General features: G+C 41.5%; 1 protein-coding gene and 1 long non-coding RNA gene across 3 annotated transcripts; one reads left to right on the forward strand and one right to left on the reverse strand.

Moving 5' to 3' along the window:
• Positions 1–772: 772 nt before the first annotated feature.
• Positions 773–17,357, reverse strand: LOC110534837 (carbonic anhydrase 4). Of its 2 annotated transcripts, none has more exons than XM_036989581.1 (8): positions 17,200–17,357; positions 8,323–8,367; positions 7,609–7,773; positions 7,172–7,317; positions 6,594–6,686; positions 4,796–4,862; positions 3,796–3,959; positions 773–3,024 (listed from the first exon to the last, which is right to left on the reverse strand). In XM_036989581.1, exons 1-8 carry the CDS (start codon positions 17,261–17,263, stop codon positions 2,845–2,847), a joined length of 924 nt encoding a protein of 307 aa, XP_036845476.1. In that variant the 5' UTR covers positions 17,264–17,357; the 3' UTR covers positions 773–2,844. The 2 variants fall into 2 exon arrangements, with proteins under 2 accessions (XP_036845476.1, XP_036845475.1); XM_036989580.1 differs by lacking the exon at positions 17,200–17,357 and adding an exon at positions 15,855–16,283.
• On the forward strand, positions 3,958–5,077 carry LOC118966697. Its single transcript, XR_005053554.1, has 2 exons — positions 3,958–4,453; positions 4,508–5,077. It is a non-coding gene; the product is annotated as an uncharacterized LOC118966697 (long non-coding RNA).
• Positions 17,358–17,595: the final 238 nt, after the last annotated feature.

Here is a 17,595-nt window from a genome sequence, read left to right on the forward strand (position 1 = left end):
AATAAAGTACTGTCAGTGTCTATGGGGATCAAAACAAGATGTCTGTCATTAGAGCATTAGAGCATGTGTATTCTGTATGGTCACTCTGGAAGGAGCTTTCTGTCACGTTGAGGCTTTTAATTCCTAAACGACGAGAAAGGCGGGGGGCGGGGGGGGGTGAATGAGTTTACCGGACACCTGTATATCTGTCTGTTGGGGAACCCCCCCCCCCCGCCTTGAATCTACAGTACAGGAAGCTGTTCCAAGCCTTGTAGATTAGGGTGTCTACTGTCTAGAGTGCCGTAAGATTGCCCTGTCTCCGAGCGTGGTATGCGCGTGCATTTTGTGTGTGTGTGTGTGTGTGTGTGTGTGTGTGTGTGTGTGTGTGTGATTACTCAGGCCAAGAATATCCCCCCCCCCCCCCCCCCCCCCCCCCCAAAAAAAAAAAAATATATCCAGAACAAGTCAATTAGAAAAGGATTAGAGATCCATCAGACCGTCGGACCGACCAACTAGACCAGGAGGCTAACAGGAAACTGAGAAGTCTATCCAATCCACAGAGGTTTGAACCTCAAGATAAAGAGAGCCAGGGAGAGACAGAACACTTGATCTTAGATTAGCACCTTCAGGGTACACCGGGGGGGGGGGGGGGGGGGGGGGCAGTAATTCAGAAGCAGAGACAGAAACCTGTGTTTGTAATTGAATTCAAAGAGCACACGTACTTATTGCTCATGCCAAATCTGACATACCCGTAGAAGCATTGATTGCCCAATGAACCAGATAGACCAACTCATTAGAAAAAGGCATGTCAGTAGTTTATTCAATCGGAACACCATTCTCCACATCACGTATAACATTGTCAAGCATTACAACCAAACAAACTATATTGTTCAATACTTTTGAACATATCTCATTTCAAGAGTAAAACATATTTTTAATTGGTCGGAAACAACTTGCTAATGTAATCCATTTCCCCTTTTGGGGGGGGATTGGTTTTCTTTCTGACATATATATATAGATAGTTGTTTATTTATTGAACTTTTATTTAACCAGGAAAAGCCCATTGAGACCCAGAGTCTCTTTTTTTCAAGGGAGACTTGGCCAAGGCAGAAACAATCATTCTATATAAACTTTTAAACACCAAGCTGTATATAAATAACATCAACAGTATGTCCTTATATATATATATATATATATATATCAATACACATACAGTACACAAATACGTGTACACATTACACAGTATATAAATGTAATATAACATTGGTACGCTATGAAACAAACGGAACATTTATATAATTAATATTCCTAGTTCAATCTGTACATCAGTCTTGTCTTGATCCTATCGGAGTAAATAATTCACAGTAGGTAACATTCAGTGCATTCGAGACCCCGTAGTATAAGCCTGTGAACACAAGTCTTGTGTTCTCAAAAGGGACAGTTTGATTGGCCGAGCTGGTGGAGAAGTATACAGTTTCTGAAGTGGCTTAGGTGGAAAGTGTGTACAGTCTCTGTGGTTCTCTTGCTCTGTTACAGCATGAGAGAGAGAGACAACATGCAGGTCCATGCTAAACATTTGGATATGGATAATTGGTCATGAAACTATAAATGACATTTGGTCAAATAAGTATCAATCAATCTGTCAATCAATCAAGCAATCAATTAATCTATCTGTCAATCAATAAATCAATCAATTAATCTATCTATCTATCAATTAGTTGGTTATTTTAAATATTCACTGTGTCCACTCCCTAGTTCAGCTTCTAGTCTTCTTATGTGTGTTCAGCTTCTAGTCTTCTTCTGTGTGTTCAGCTTCTAGTCTTCTTCTGTGTGTTCAGCTTCTAGTCTTCTTCTGTGTGTTCAAATTTGCCGCTGTCAATCGCCTCATGACCTATTGTCAGAGCAGTTTTGGAGTGAGCCGGAAAGCTCATCACTCCAACTCCGCATCATCATCTTCCTCCACCTCCTCCTGGTGGAGCTCATGTGTGACTGGGGGGGGGGGGGGGGGTTGGGAGTCGGGACAGGGACAGTCCAGCCTCTGAACACTTTAACACTCACTATGGTGTGTTGCGTTCCTCATGGGTCAGCCTGTGTCTTTTAGTTACCCCTGGGCCCCTGGGTGAGTGATTCACGTGTTGCTATGGGGACCTCCGTCCTCCTTACCCCTTAGATAATGTTGCCCCGGGGCCCGTGGTGGGTGGCAATAGAATGCTCACCTAACCGGTGACGGTGGTTGTGATAACGGGAGTTCATGGACTTGGCAATGCAGACGGAAAGATCAGGCCATGGCATTTCTCTCTTCTCCTCGGTTTTAATCTGGAGACTGGAAAGTATTTATGACTGCTAGCTATTAATAGCGACTAGCCACCATCCACACGTTCCATTCAGGAACATGATCACTTGCGAGTCCAGTGCCAATCAGGTCATGGATGTATAGGCCTCTATGTTAAGCCTATAGCAGCAGCCCGACCACCTGAACACAGAGCAGAGGGTCCTCACATTTTGTATTGTAACTTTAGACTGAGGACTCTAAATTGACCCAACATTGAACAGGGAGGGATGTTGAACTTATGAACTTATGAACTTATGAACTTATGAACTTATGAACTTTAGAACTGTAGAACTGTAGAACTGTAAGACTCTAATACTTAAGTTTGAGAAGGAATTAATCCCTATAGGTCATTGTAAAGGGGTCTGGGGGCATGTTGGTTTTCAGGCTGAGAGTTTTCAAAGGTTAGGGCATGGATGTTGGTTGATTGATGCTGTAGTTTAGTTTAGTTCGTTTATTTGGCGGTTGGTTCTGAGAACTCATGGTGTTCATGCTGGTGGTGGTGGTGGTGGTGGTGCGGCTCGCTCTGCCTTCCTCTAGTTGGGCTGTGACAGTCCCATCGCCATGGCGACGGAAGCCATGAGGAGCGCGGCGCTAGCCAGTGCCACTGCGCCTCCAGACCTGTACACTACGCGGCGGTTCAGGGGCTGCACCGGCCGGAAGGTGTCCACCATGTCCTTGCCGTCCTTAAACTGGAGTTCTGAAAACTTACGCAGCTGGAAGACAGAACCAACAGGCAGACACACAAAGGTCACGGAGCTGATACTAATAGTAACAATGAGTAGCATCATATCAAACGAACAGTGTATCTACTGGTAGGGTTTGTTCATCTACTCAAATAACTACTCTATAACTGTTCTGAATGCTACGGTTCTCCACCACACAACCTCTTCTGAATGCTACGGTTCTCCACCACACAACGGTTCTGAATGCTACGGTTCTCCACCACACAACGGTTCTGAATGCTACGGTTCTCCACCACACAACCTCTTCTGAATGCTACGGTTCTCCACCACACAACCTCTTCTGAATGCTACGGTTCTCCACCACACAACCTCTTCTGAATGCTACGGTTCTCCACCACACAACGGTTCTGAATGCTACGGTTCTCCACCACACAACCTCTTCTGAATGCTACGGTTCTCCACCACACAACGGTTCTGAATGCTACGGTTCTCCACCACACAACCTCTTCTGAATGCTACGGTTCTCCACCACACAACCTCTTCTGAATGCTACGGTTCTCCACCACACAACGGTTCTGAATGCTACGGTTCTCCACCACACAACGGTTCTGAATGCTACGGTTCTCCACCACACAACCTCTTCTGAATGCTACGGTTCTCCACCACACAACCTCTTCTGAATGCTACGGTTCTCCACCACACAACGGTTCTGAATGCTACGGTTCTCCACCACACAACGGTTCTGCTTTCAGAGTGTTTCCTAATGTACCAACAAGACGTTGGGTTAAACGGCTGCTCTACCTGGTTTTTGCTGAGAGGAATGGGCTTCTCAAACACGGTCCAGACCACGGACTCAGTGCAGTTGGGGGTGGTGAGGGAGCCTTTGTAACGGTAGTAGTTGGTCAGGTTCTGCTGGGGAGGAATCAGCTGCTCCAGAGACACAGCACTCAGAGTGGCTTGAGCATCTGCAACAGCACAGCATTACAATCAGAAACATTGAGCCCTGAAACAAAAGGAGACAAATTGTATATGCTACACAGAACTTATATTAATCTTAGCAAAACATTGGTGTTGGTACATGCCAACAGGACAAGACATGGGATGAATATAGAGCATTGAACCAAATTGTATCTGCGATGCACAAGTTACATACAAAAGGGTACATTAATCTTGGCATGAACTCATGAAAATATTTGGCATCTGGAGGAAGATAGGACAAGACACAGAGGAAAGCATTGAAGACATTAGGGAAGACATCAAATCTCCTCAGTCTCTCTCGTTACATGTCAATTAAATGAAACTGTGAGGATGAACAGTATCTGCTATACAGGAGCAGAACAGAACGTATCGTGCACATTATCACATGTACAAAGATGTGAGATTGTTTTCAGCTTCGTAAATCTAATTTATGATACATGCCATATCTTTAGCAAGATGGATCTGAATAACCCATACATCAGTTATAAAATATACCCACGAGTCGTCCTGATGCTCTGGAGAGATCTAACATTAGGTTATAAAATATACTCACGAGTCGTCTTGATGCTCTGGAGAGATCTAACATTAGGTTATAAAATATACTCACGAGTCGTCTTGATGCTCTGGAGAGATCTAACATTAGGTTATAAAATATACTCACGAGTCGTCTTGATGCTCTGGAGAGATCTAACATTAGGTTATAAAATATACTCACGAGTCGTCTTGATGCTCTGGAGAGATTTAACATTAGGTTATAAAATATACTCACGAGTCGTCTTGATGCTCTGGAGAGATCTAACATTAGTCTATAAAATATACTCACGAGTCGTCTTGATGCTCTGGAGAGCTTTTACAATGGGGTCATATTTTCGGTTTTCACTGAGAGATTCCTGACAAGTGGTACAAAAATAAGAATCATGACTCAAGCATACAGGGCCTTCAGAGAGTATTCACACCCCTTGACCTTATCCACACTTTGCTGTGTTACAGCCTGAATTGAAAAACGGATTTACATTTAGATGTTGTGTCACTGGCCTATGCATAATACCCCATAATGTCAAAGTGGAATTCAGTTTTTCGATTTCATTTAATTAATAATACATTTTAAAAAACAACAAGCTTGAGTCAATAAGTGTTCAACCCCTTTGTTATGACAAGCCTAAATAAGTTCAGGAGTAAACATTTGCTTAACAAGTCACATTATAAGTTGCATGGACTCACTCTGTGTGCAATAATAGTGTTTAACATGTTTTTTTTTAAGGACTACCTCATCTCTGTTCCCCACACATACAATTATCTGTAAGGTCCCTCAGTCAGGCAGTGAATTTCAAACACAGATTGAACCACAAAGACCAGAGAGGTTTCCAATGCCTTGCAAAGAAGGGCACCAATTGGTAAATGGGTAAAAAAATATATATATAAAAAAAAAGCAGACATTGAATATCCCTTTGAGCATGGTGAAGTTATTAATTACATGGTGTATCAATACACCCAGTAACGAGAAGATACAGGTGTCCTTCCTAACTGCATTCCTAACTCAGTTGCCAGAGAGGAAGGAAACCGCTCAGGGATTTCACCATGAGGCCAATGGTGACTTTAGAATAGTTACAGAGTTTAATGGCTGTAATAGGAGAAAACTGAGGATGGATAAACAACATTGTAGTTAGTGTTGAGAAGTAACCTAATTAACAGAGTGAAAATAGGGAAGCCTGTACAGAATACAAATACTCCAAAACATGCATCCTGATTGGAACAAGGCACTAAAGTAATACTGTAAAAAATGTGCCAAAGCAATTCACTGTTATGTTTGTGTCAAATCCAATACAACACATTACGGAGTACCATTCTCCATATTTCAAGTATAGCGGAGGCTGCATCATGTTATGGGTATGCTTGTAATTGTTAAGGACGGGGGAGTTTTGCAGGATAAAAAATATATGGAATAAAGTTAAGCACAGGCAAAACCCTATCCAAAACCTATGGCAAGACCTGAAATTGCTTGTCTAGCAATGATCAACAACCAAATTGACAGAGCTTGAAGAATGTTGAAAAGAATAATGGGCAAATGTTGAACAATCCAGGTGTGGAAAAAGCTCTTAGAGACTTACCCAGACAGACTTACAGCAGTAATTGCTGCTAAAGGTGCTTCTACAAAGTATTGACTCAGGGGTGTAAATATTAATGTAAGTTAGATATTTATGTATTTAATTGACAATAAATTTGCTAACTTTTCTAAAAAAAAATATGAATTCACTTTGTCATTATGGGGTATTGTGTGTAGATGGGTGAGAAAAACAACAACAATGTAATCCATTTTGAATTCAGGCTTTAACACGACAAAATGTAGAATATGTCAAGGGGTGTGAATACTTTCTGAATGCTCTATATCTATCTATCTATCTATCTATATCTATCCATCTATATATACAGTATATATATATACACACATGAATAAACGCCAATATATAAACACACAGTATATCACATACAAGACAAATTGCACAGTGCTATGATGTCATTTCATTTAGAAGTGTTGCCACGGATACGTGCATTAAGAAGTCTACTCAAAGACTGACCGGCTACGGCAAAGACCATTCAAACATATTGAAATGTTAATTAACCTCGTAGAAAAATCCCAGAACTGCAACTCCGGATGGATCTTTCAGGGCATCTCCCAAGTTGGAGTGCTGCTGTTTCATGTGAACAATATGCAGCTGTAGAAAAGTAAATAGAAAGTCCGTATCATCACTATCACTTTCCTCTGAACTCCGTTTCAGCTCATTTTCAATTGGACTGTGATCCTCTGTTATGGATGTGACACTGATAAGAACATTTAAACAAACAAAATATAAAAAGTGTGTTTCGTGTGTGTCGAAATCAAAAATCAAACTTTATTGGTCACACACACACACACACACACACACGGTTAGCAGTTATTATTGATAGTGATGCGAAATGCTTGTGCTTTCGACAGTGCAGTAATATCTAACAATTCCACAACAACGACCTGATACACACAAATCTAAGTAAAGAAATGGAATAAGAATGTATACATATATGGATGAGCAATGACAGAGCGGCACAGTGTGAGTGTGTGAGTGTGAGTGTGAGTGTGAGTGTGAGTGTGAGTGTGTGAGTGTGTGTGCGTGTGTGTGTGCGTGCGTACGTGTCAGACAGTAGCTGTCCTACGTAACATTACCTCCATGGGGTACTGCTCTCCGTCGATGGTGTGTTCTGACCCCGGTCCTCCGTTCTTGCCCCAGTGCAGGTGGAACTGCACTGCCTTATAGGGCGTCTCCAGGTCTCCACCAATCACATAGGCATCGTGAGGCACGTTCACCTGCACTGGAGGGGATAACACAGTGGAAATTACATTAACAAAAAAATATAGATGCTATATAGATCTTTCTAGATGTTTGTTGCTAGGAAACGACATGCTTCTGGAGGGGAAGTGGCGGGTTATTGGGATCAACAACAACATGTTTTGTCTTTCAATGTAAACAGTTTCAATAAATAAAAGCATCTTTTACATAATTTAGATCAAGTTCAGGTAGGCATGAGGAAAGACTGTTCAGGGGCCTTCATGAAACACACCAGAGTGTCCATTGTTTTTGATCGGGCCTTAATGAAACATACCAGAGTGTCCATTGTTTTTGATCGCGCCTTGGAAGGAATCCTGGTACTGTTTAAACTGGAAGGGTGTGAGGCGTATGTCTGGTACGGTCTTCCTGTGGACGATGTTGATGGGGGATTGGTTATCACCTGCACAGACTCTGTTAACATGATCCCACTTCTCAGGTCCTGTAGAACAGTGAGGATAAAAAAGACAGCAAGATACACACCAGGAATGTTCATGTGTATTATATCTGTCTGAGTACAATTGTTTTGAGGAGTGGGTAAGTGTTTCATTAGGATGGAGGGAGGGAGGGAGGGAGGGAGGGAGGGGAGAGCAGGGAGGGACGGAGGGAGAGAAGAGTCGATCTGGAAGGGAGGGAGGGAGGGAGGGAGGGAGGGAGGGAGGGAGGGAGGGAGGGAGGGAGGGGAGGGAGGGAGGGAGGGAGAGAAGAGGAGATCTGGAAGGGAGGGAGGGAGGGAGGGAGGGAGGGAGGGAGGGAGGGAGGGAGGGAGGGAAGAGGAGAGCTGGAAGGGAGGGAGGGAAGGAGGGAGGGGAGAGGAGAGCTGGGAGGAAGGGAGAGCAGGGAGAGGAGGGAGGGAGGGGTGAGCTGGGATGGAGGTAAGGAGGGAAGGAGGGAGGGAGGGGTTTGGACAGATGGACAGGTTTGGACAGATGGACAGGTTTGGACAGATTTAACATGACATGTCTTGTTCATCACTGTGTTTCAAACTCACCATTACAAGGGGTGTCACAGGTATGTTGGGACTGGTAGCACCAATCTGAAACATGACAAATATCAGTAAATAGTACATGATCAGAATATTTAGCGCGTAACAAACAGCATCTAAATCACACAATCTGTTGTTGTTTCCCTGTAATATAATGTTAAAGTCAGAATCAAACATCAATCACTTCAAAGCAAATATCCTTCTGTGAAAACAGTGGTGAGGAATGACCTTGATATGAATAAATGTTCCTAAAATAAACTATGTGAGTTGTTGCCACAGATTGAAACTGTAAAGATCTGAAACCAATGGAGAGTATTTCAGGGAGGAGAGTAGAAGGGGAGGGGCTAGGGTCTGATGTCATCATCGGCCCCATACATTCTAATCCTACGGCGGCCCCATACATTCTAATCCTACGGCTGCCCCATACATTTTAATCCTATGTCCCCATACATTCTAATCCTACGGCTGCCCCATACATTCTAATCCTACGGCTGCCCCATACATTTTAATCCTATGTCCCCATACATTCTAATCCTACGGCTGCCCCATACATTCTAATCCTACGGCTGCCCCATACATTCTAATCCTACGGCTGCCCCATACATTCTAATCCTACGGCTGCCCCATACATTCTAATCCTACGGCTGCCCCATACATTTTAATCCTATGTCCCCATACATTCTAATCCTACGGCTGCCCCATACATTCTAATCCTACGGCTGCCCCATACATTTTAATCCTATGTCCCCATACATTCTAATGCTACGGCCCCATACACTCCATTTATACATCTCGTTCTGGACGGAGGCAGTTATCACCTGAGTAAAGAATGTTTGTACCCTCATCATATTGTTAACCCTCACAGCAGTTAACAACATTCTGTACTGCAGTCTATTTTGAGAACTAAAAGGGGAGGGAGGAGGATGGATGTTACAAACAGCAGTGATTCTGGAGAATGACCAGAAACCGCATCCGCAAGAATTCAAAGATATTTATCAAATCTGCCCATTATCAATAGTTCGTTTATTTTCGCTTTTCCGCAAACAATGAATTGTTCAAGTTCTGCTTAAAGTCAACTGTTATTACCGGTTATACAAATGCCCTTAATACACAGGAATTGTGTTTTCTATTGTTCAAGTACACAAAGGCACACTAACAAGTTTACGCTCTATCAGAATATATACAAAATATAATAATAATATTTAACATCAAAGGACAACTTCTCACGCTTGTTTTGAAAGTTTATTAATATTTCACAATGGGACTGGCTCTTGCTCTGAGACAAATATCTACTGCTGTCTCGCAGATCGAATATTTATGGGAAATACAAAAAAATGGAATATACAGTGTTATTAGTACTGGAGTGGAAGAGTTTCTCCTCCCGGAGCTGAAGGAAGTGCTGGTTCCTGGTTTCTTTCTTTGCCACCGTTTGGTTGGTAAGCCCATTTCCTTCTGTACTGGTGTGATCATGGCTATCATTTTTTTTAAAAGCACAAATAAACTCTGCAGGGGGTCTAGACTTGGAAGGTCACAGAGTGTACCCATGTGGTGCCATTATTAATATATTGTTTTCAATGAATAAATAACCTTCAAGCTGATCATAGAAAAGAGCCAGCACCATAAAGGGAGGAAGAAATAAGTAACAGGAGCACTTTGGGTACTCCAAAACAACCACATATGCTCTGGTATGAGAATAGTACAAAACAAATGAAAAATTATAACCACAAATAGGTGCTAAGTGGCATTAAAATTGTTGGTTTGCAAAATGCAAAATTGCAAAATGTCTACAATTGCAGAAAACTTGCTTTAAATTTGCTTGACATTTTCTTTACACACCATGGCAAAATGTGTAGAATTGAAAATCAACTTTGCATTTTAAGACTATTTTCCTGCAATTCTACACATTTTACAATTGCGTGCAAACAAGATTCTGTAATTTTAGAACACATTTCAGACAATTCTACTCATTTTGCCATGAGGCAGAGAAATATTTATTTTCTTCAGGTTTACAGCTAATTTCCTGCAATTCTATCCATTTTGCCATGGGGTGGAGATATATTTTTGCCGTTTTAAAGCTAATTTGTTGCAATTCTACACGTTTTGCCATGACTTATGCCATGTTAATATGATGTCTGAGTGTGAATGACTAACACAATCAATAGAGGCCCCATGGAGGTCTGGGCCCTGGGCACTTACCCTGTTAGCCCGGTCAGTATTCGACCATGATTACTACAAGTCCAGATAGCTAGCTAGACTAACTACCAATCTAAACATTGTTAGCCGACTAGGCTAACTACCAATCTAAACATTGTTAGCCGACTAGGCTACCTACCAATCTAAACATTGTTAGCCGACTAGGCTAACTACCGATCTAAACATTGTTAGCCGACTAGGCTAACTACCAATCTAAACATTGTTAGCCGACTAGGCTAACTACCGATCTAAACTTTGTTAGCCGACTAGGCTAACTACCAATCTAAACATTGTTAGCCGACTAGGCTAACTACCGATCTAAACTTTGTTAGCCGACTAGGCTAACTACCAATCTTTAACATTGTTAGCCGACTAGGCTAACTACCGATCTAAACATTGTTAGCTGACTAGGCTACCTACCAATCTAAACATTGTTAGCCGACTAGGCTAACTACCAATCTAAACATTGTTAGCTGACTAGGCTAACTACCGATCTAAACATTGTTAGCCGACTAGGCTACCTACCAATCTAAACATTGTTAGCTGACTAGGCTACCTACCAATCTAAACATTGTTAGCTGACTAGGCTACCTACCAATCTAAACATTGTTAGCCGACTAGGCTACCTACCAATCTAAACATTGTTAGCCGACTAGGCTAACTACCAATCTAAACATTGTTAGCTGACTAGGCTAACTACCGATCTAAACATTGTTAGCCGACTAGGCTACCTACCAATCTAAACATTGTTAGCTGACTAGGCTACCTACCAATCTAAACATTGTTAGCTGACTAGGCTACCTACCAATCTAAACATTGTTAGCCGACTAGGCTAACTACCGATCTAAACTTTGTTAGCCGACTAGGCTAACTACCAATCTTTAACATTGTTAGCCGACTAGGCTAACTACCGATCTAAACATTGTTAGCCGACTAGGCTAACTACCAATCTAAACATTGTTAGCTGACATGGCTAATTGATTGACTGTTAGTGACTGACGTAACAATAGATAAACTTCTAAATTGCACCTGGTGTATTGTATTACTCTTAGTCTCAATAGTAAGTTCAAACCCCGACTGAGTTCCTAAGATAGTTGACAGGGGCCCTAAGCGACCGCTGGTCCTGGAGTCGGACCAGGGTTTGCAAGTTGAAAAGCCTTTCAATGTGTGGGCTAAGTCATAATTAAAATACAGTGCCTTGCGAAAGTATTCGGCCCCCTTGAACTTTGCGACCTTTTGCCACATTTCAGGCTTCAAACATAAAGATATAAAACTGTATTTCTTTTGTGAAGAATCAACAACAAGTGGGACACAATCATGAAGTGGAATGACATTTATTGGATATTTCAAACTTTTTTAACAAATCAAAAACTGAAAAATTGGGCGTGCAAAATTATTCAGCCCCTTTACTTTCAGTGCAGCAAACTCTCTCCAGAAGTTCAGTGAGGATCTCTGAATGATCCAATGTTGACCTAAATGACTAATGATGATAAATACAATCCACCTGTGTGTAATCAAGTCTCCGTATAAATGCACCTGCACTGTGATAGTCTCAGAGGTCCGTTGAAAGCGCAGAGAGCATCATGAAGAACAAGGAACACACCAGGAAGGTCCGAGATATTGTTGTGAAGAAGTTTAAAGCTGGACTTGGATACAAAAAGATTTCCCAAGCTTTAAACATCCCAAGGAGCACTGTGCAAGCAATAATATTGAAATGGAAGGAGTATCAGACCACTGCAAATCTACCAAGACCTGGCCGTCCCTCTAAACTTTCAGCTCATTCAAGGAGAAGACTGATCAGAGATGCAGCCAAGAGGCCCATGATCACTCTGGATGAACTGCAGAAATCTACAGCTGAGGTGGGAGACTCTGTCCATAGGACAACAATCAGTCGTATATTGCACAAATCTGGCCTTTATGGAAGAGTGGCAAGAAGAAAGTCATTTCTTAAAGATATCCATAAAAAGTGTTGTTTAAAGTTTGCCACAAGCCACCTGGGAGACACACCAAACATGTGGAAGAAGGTGCTCTGGTCAGATGAAACCAAAATTGAACTTTTTGGCAACAATGCAAAACGTTATGTTTGGCGTAAAAGCAACACAGCTGAACACACCATCCCCACTGTCAAACATGGTGGTGGCAGCATCATGGTTTGGGCCTGCTTTTCTTCAGCAGGGACAGGGAAGATGGTTAAAATTGATGGGAAGATGGATGGAGCCAAATACAGGACCATTCTGGAAGAAAACCTGATGGAGTCTGCAAAAGACCTGAGACTGGGACAGAGATTTGTCTTCCAACAAGACAATGATCCAAAACATAAAGCAAAACCTACAATGGAATGGTTCAAAAATAAACATATCCAGGTGTTAGAATGGCCAAGTCAAAGTCCAGACCTGAATCCAATTGAGAATCTGTGGAAAGAACTGAAAACTGCTGTTCACAAATGCTCTCCATCCAACCTCACTGAGCTCGAGCTGTTTTGCAAAGAGGAATGGGAAAAAAATTCAGTCTCTCGATGTGCAAAACTGATAGAGACATACCCCAAGCGACTTACAGCTGTAATCGCAGCAAAAGGTGGCGCTACAAAGTATTAACTTAAGGGGGCTGAATAATTTTGCACGCCCAATTTTTCAGTTTTTGATTTGTTAAAAAAGTTTGAAATATCCAATAAATGTCGTTCCACTTCATGATTGTGTCCCACTTGTTGTTGATTCTTCACAAAAAAATACAGTTTAATATCTATATGTTTGAAGCCTGAAATGTGGCAAAAGGTCGCAAAGTTCAAGGGGGCCGAATACTTTTGCAAGGCACTGTACACTAACGCCTATCGGCTAATGCCTTCATTGGCCAAGTAGCCTCCCTTCTACCCTGGCCTACGTAATCCCTACCCCAACTTCCACCTGTAGAATTAGTTCTAGGAGTTAAACTTCCTGGATGACTTCGTGTCCGTTACCAAGCAGCACCATCAGAACCGTTCTCTTTTCACTATTGTCCAACAAAAAATATATAAATATGCTGTAAACCATGTCAGAGTGGAATAGTGCATTTTAAAAGGCATTTGTAAACCATGCCAGAGTGGAATAGTGCATTTTAAAAACTTACACAGTCCTTAATGTCAATCAATTATCCTACAAACAAAGCCTGCTTCTGTTAAATTGGCATCTAAATCAGATTTCCGTGTTCACAATTCCTGTGTGACCAATAGCTGATCTGCTGATAGGCAGCCCTCGACTCTGCTCTGATCTTTATACCAATGCAGGGCAAAGTAACATTGAACAATGGGTTCTCAAATGGCTTTGAGCTGAGTGCACACTCCCAGGGGAGCGAGGGTTTTTGAGCAGCCGAGAAATAGGAAACTGTCAAAGAGAAACAAAAGGCAACGAAAGAAAAATAAGTCTGTCTGCACATTTGCAAACATCATTAGGATATTAGGACGTGTTAAACAAAGACAGCGAGAGAGAGAGAGAGAGAGATCTGAGATGTGTCATGGTGTGCTCTATGCCGTACACAACCCCTCTCCACACATATCACGGCCTGTAGGCCTATAGGTTGTATAGGGGACTTACTCTAGACTAGATATAGACTTAATTACGCAACCTGGTCTCAGAGCATTTCGTATTATTCTGTATGTAAATTTGCCACACTCCATTTTGTATGATATGTTATGTATGGTATGTATTCATTTGTAGATGTTCATCACCCATTTCATACAGTATGTTACAAATGACAATTCGTATTATATGTTACAAATTACAATTCGTATTATATATTACGAATTTGTAAATCATACAATATGTTACGAATTTGGAAACGTACAATATGTTACAAATTTACAAAACGTATGATATGTTATGAATTCTAGCTAGGTGGGGTAGGTTAGCTAACATTATCTAGCAGGCTAATATTAGCTAGGCTAGGGGTTAGGGGTTAAGGTTAGAATTAAGTTTACAATATGTGTTAGGTTAAAGGGTTAGGGTAAGGCTAAGAGGGTTAAGGCTATTGGAAGGGTTAGCTAAGAGGGCTAAGGCTAGGGGAAGGGTTAGCTAAGAGGGTTAAGGCTAGGGCAAGGGTTAGCTAAGAGGGTTAAGGCTAGCGGAAGGGTTAGCTAAGAGGGTTAAGGCTAGGGCAAGGGTTAGCTAAGAGGGTTAATGCTAGCGGAAGGGTTAGCTAAGAGGGTTAAGGCTAGGGCAAGGGTTAGCTAAGAGGGTTAAGGCTAGGGGAAGGGTTAGCTAAGAGGGTTAAGGCTAGGGGAAGGGTTAGCTAAGAGGGTTAAGGCTAGGGGAAGGGTTAGGTAAGAGGGTTAAGGCTAGGGGAAGGGTTAGCTAACATGCTAAGTAGTGGCAAAGTAGCTAAAAGGTAGTAAGTAGTTGAAAAGTTGAAAACTATCTAAACTGATAACGTTGTTTGTGATGAGATTCAAACTCGCAACCTTTGGGTTACTAGGTGTTTGTGTTATACACCCAACCACCCGACCAACCACCCTACATATCATACTAATTTGAACATCTCGGTTTTACATGTACTATGTTACGTTTAGTCTATGAGACCAGGCTGAATTACAAGGGGATATGAAAGAACCATGATAATAAAATATTTACAGAGGATATATAGGAAATGGGGCTACGGTGATGTCCAAGTGGTTGGCATGAGGTCAGTGTGTCTTTTGGGATGCAAAGAGAACAACTCCCCTATTATTTTTTAATTTAACCTTTATTTAACTAGGCAAGTCCGTTAAGAACCCATTCTTATTTACAATGACGGCCTACAGCGGCCAAACCCTGACGACGCTGGGCCAATTGTGCGCCGCCCTATGGGACTCCCATTCACGGTTGGTTGTGATACAGCCTGGATTCGAACCAGGGTGTATGTAATGACGTCTCTAAGCACTGAGATGCAGTGCCTTAGCAGCTGCGCCACTCTTGATCCCCAAAGAGCAGGGGTGACATCAGACAGTGCACAAGTGTTTAAACCGACCAGTTCAACCATCTGCATTTGTCCACTTGAGAAAATAGGTTTTATACAATGTCATGCAGCTAGGAATTGGTCAATTGGCATATGGGGATTTTTTTTTGTGTGGATTCAAATAGTGAAGCTCAAGGTCAAATGCATCTTCTTTGACCAGATGCAAAAGCAACGTAGCATGATGTTATTTACTTTTGTGGCTGATATCTTCATCCAAATAGTATGGTATCCAATTTCGTTCTCAGTGGGGACATCACGATGTTCTCTACATCCGCAGAGCAGGCAGTCTAATGCAGCCTATAGCTCGTGAGCGCGTTACCCATTTCAGGACTGGGGAAAGCCAACAGATAATGCATTTTTGTCAATTAAACCGTTAGACCTACCTGTATGAGATCTGAGTTCTCGTGTGTTTCTCCCCGAAAACGTTTGTAGAGATTGACCGTTTTCCGCAGTTTGTTGTTGGAGCTCATGCTGCTTCTCGTTGCGACAAGCACGCAAGTCTCTCTCATTGGCTCGTGCTGAACTCCGTATTGGGTGCAGGTGCACGTGGAAGAATGAATGGGGATTGCTTGATATAACAGAGCTGTTTTCAAAATCCAATTCCGAAAACGATATGATGGGCTTCTCTGTTCGTTTTCTTTTAATAGTTGACCAGCATAATCTACCGGTCATCATGTTAACACCTAAAAGCCGACACCTTTGGCACATTGATTTGTTGACAGACAGAGACACTTGAGTTTCACTGTATGTCTTTGAACTTACTGTGCCACAGTGCTTTCATGGTAAGGGGTTGGAGAGCTGTGGATCTGCCTGCCAGCATTGCGTGGGAAATCTCTATGATGCACATGTCAGGTGTTGAATAGCATTTACGCGCGCGTTTGGGGTGATGATATGCGGTGCGGGACGGAAGCAGCTCGTTCATGTTTGAGGCTAGTTGTGATCTTAAGGTAGTAAGTACCCTAATACGTTTTTTTATTTATATCAAGTTATCCTGAGAAGTGTTTTCAATTTCATAGATGCTCAAATATAACATTGGATGATATCTGAGAGGCGGCTTGCTGACACGGGATTTTTAAAAGCCAAACAGGACCTTTCCTAATGAAAGGTAATTCAACTTCAAAGAATTTATACCAAAAATATAACAGCTAAAAACTGACTTCAACCAGTTGTTTTTAATGTGTTATTGGTCTACTTGTAATATTTTAATAAACCTATGCTTGAAAGCCGATCAAATACGATATAAATATATTTGTTACCGTTTAATAAAATAATAATTTAAAAAATGTAAACCCTCAATTACAACATCAACAATGTAAATGGAAAATAATGATCAGGTGTATCACGAATAAATAGGCTACTCATAGGATGACCAGAGGATGTAATGTGATCTCACTAAGCTGATGTAATCTTTGAAATGCAGCCAGTACAATATTCATTTACCTCAAAGCTTTGAATGGTAGGAAATTAGTACGTTGTCGCCTGTTTACTTACATTGGATACGTTTGGCTACAAATTATTTTTTTTACATATATATTTATAGACCTAGTATATCATTTTTTTTTTACTATACAGTAAGTAAATTCCTACTTATTAATATATTTTTTTAGTTTCCCCTTATTTATGAAAAATAGATTCACAAATAGGATTTATTGAACGAAAGTATAGTTCATACAGATAATACACCTTTCCTTCCAAGTTCAGAATACAATTAATCAAAAATCGACTCACCTGCACCGGTGCAGATTTTTAAAAAGAATGCCAGAAAAATAGATAGGATAAGATGTTGCTGCATTTTGGAGAGCGTCTCTGTCAGGTTCGAGCGGCGCAGGGCAACACAATGAGTTATTTATTTTTCAATGTGATCGCATTCTTCTTCCAAGAGGGTCTTATACTTATCTATCATCCTACTCAACAGGAAAGAAACAGCCCACCCCTGGCCCCTCCCCTTTCGGATATTACTTCTATTGAACATCCCCAACCGATAACATCTTTTCTAATCAAACAATTGTATACGAGAAGGCGTGTTAAACAACTGCCACTAAACGAACACCATGCAGGTAGAGATATCTGATAATATAAAGTGACAACTGACCACCTCTGATTTACTTAAAGCAGCATATCACA

This window comes from Oncorhynchus mykiss, chromosome 10 (genome assembly GCF_013265735.2).
Source record: "Oncorhynchus mykiss isolate Arlee chromosome 10, USDA_OmykA_1.1, whole genome shotgun sequence".
Lineage (NCBI taxonomy): Eukaryota > Metazoa > Chordata > Actinopteri > Salmoniformes > Salmonidae > Oncorhynchus > Oncorhynchus mykiss.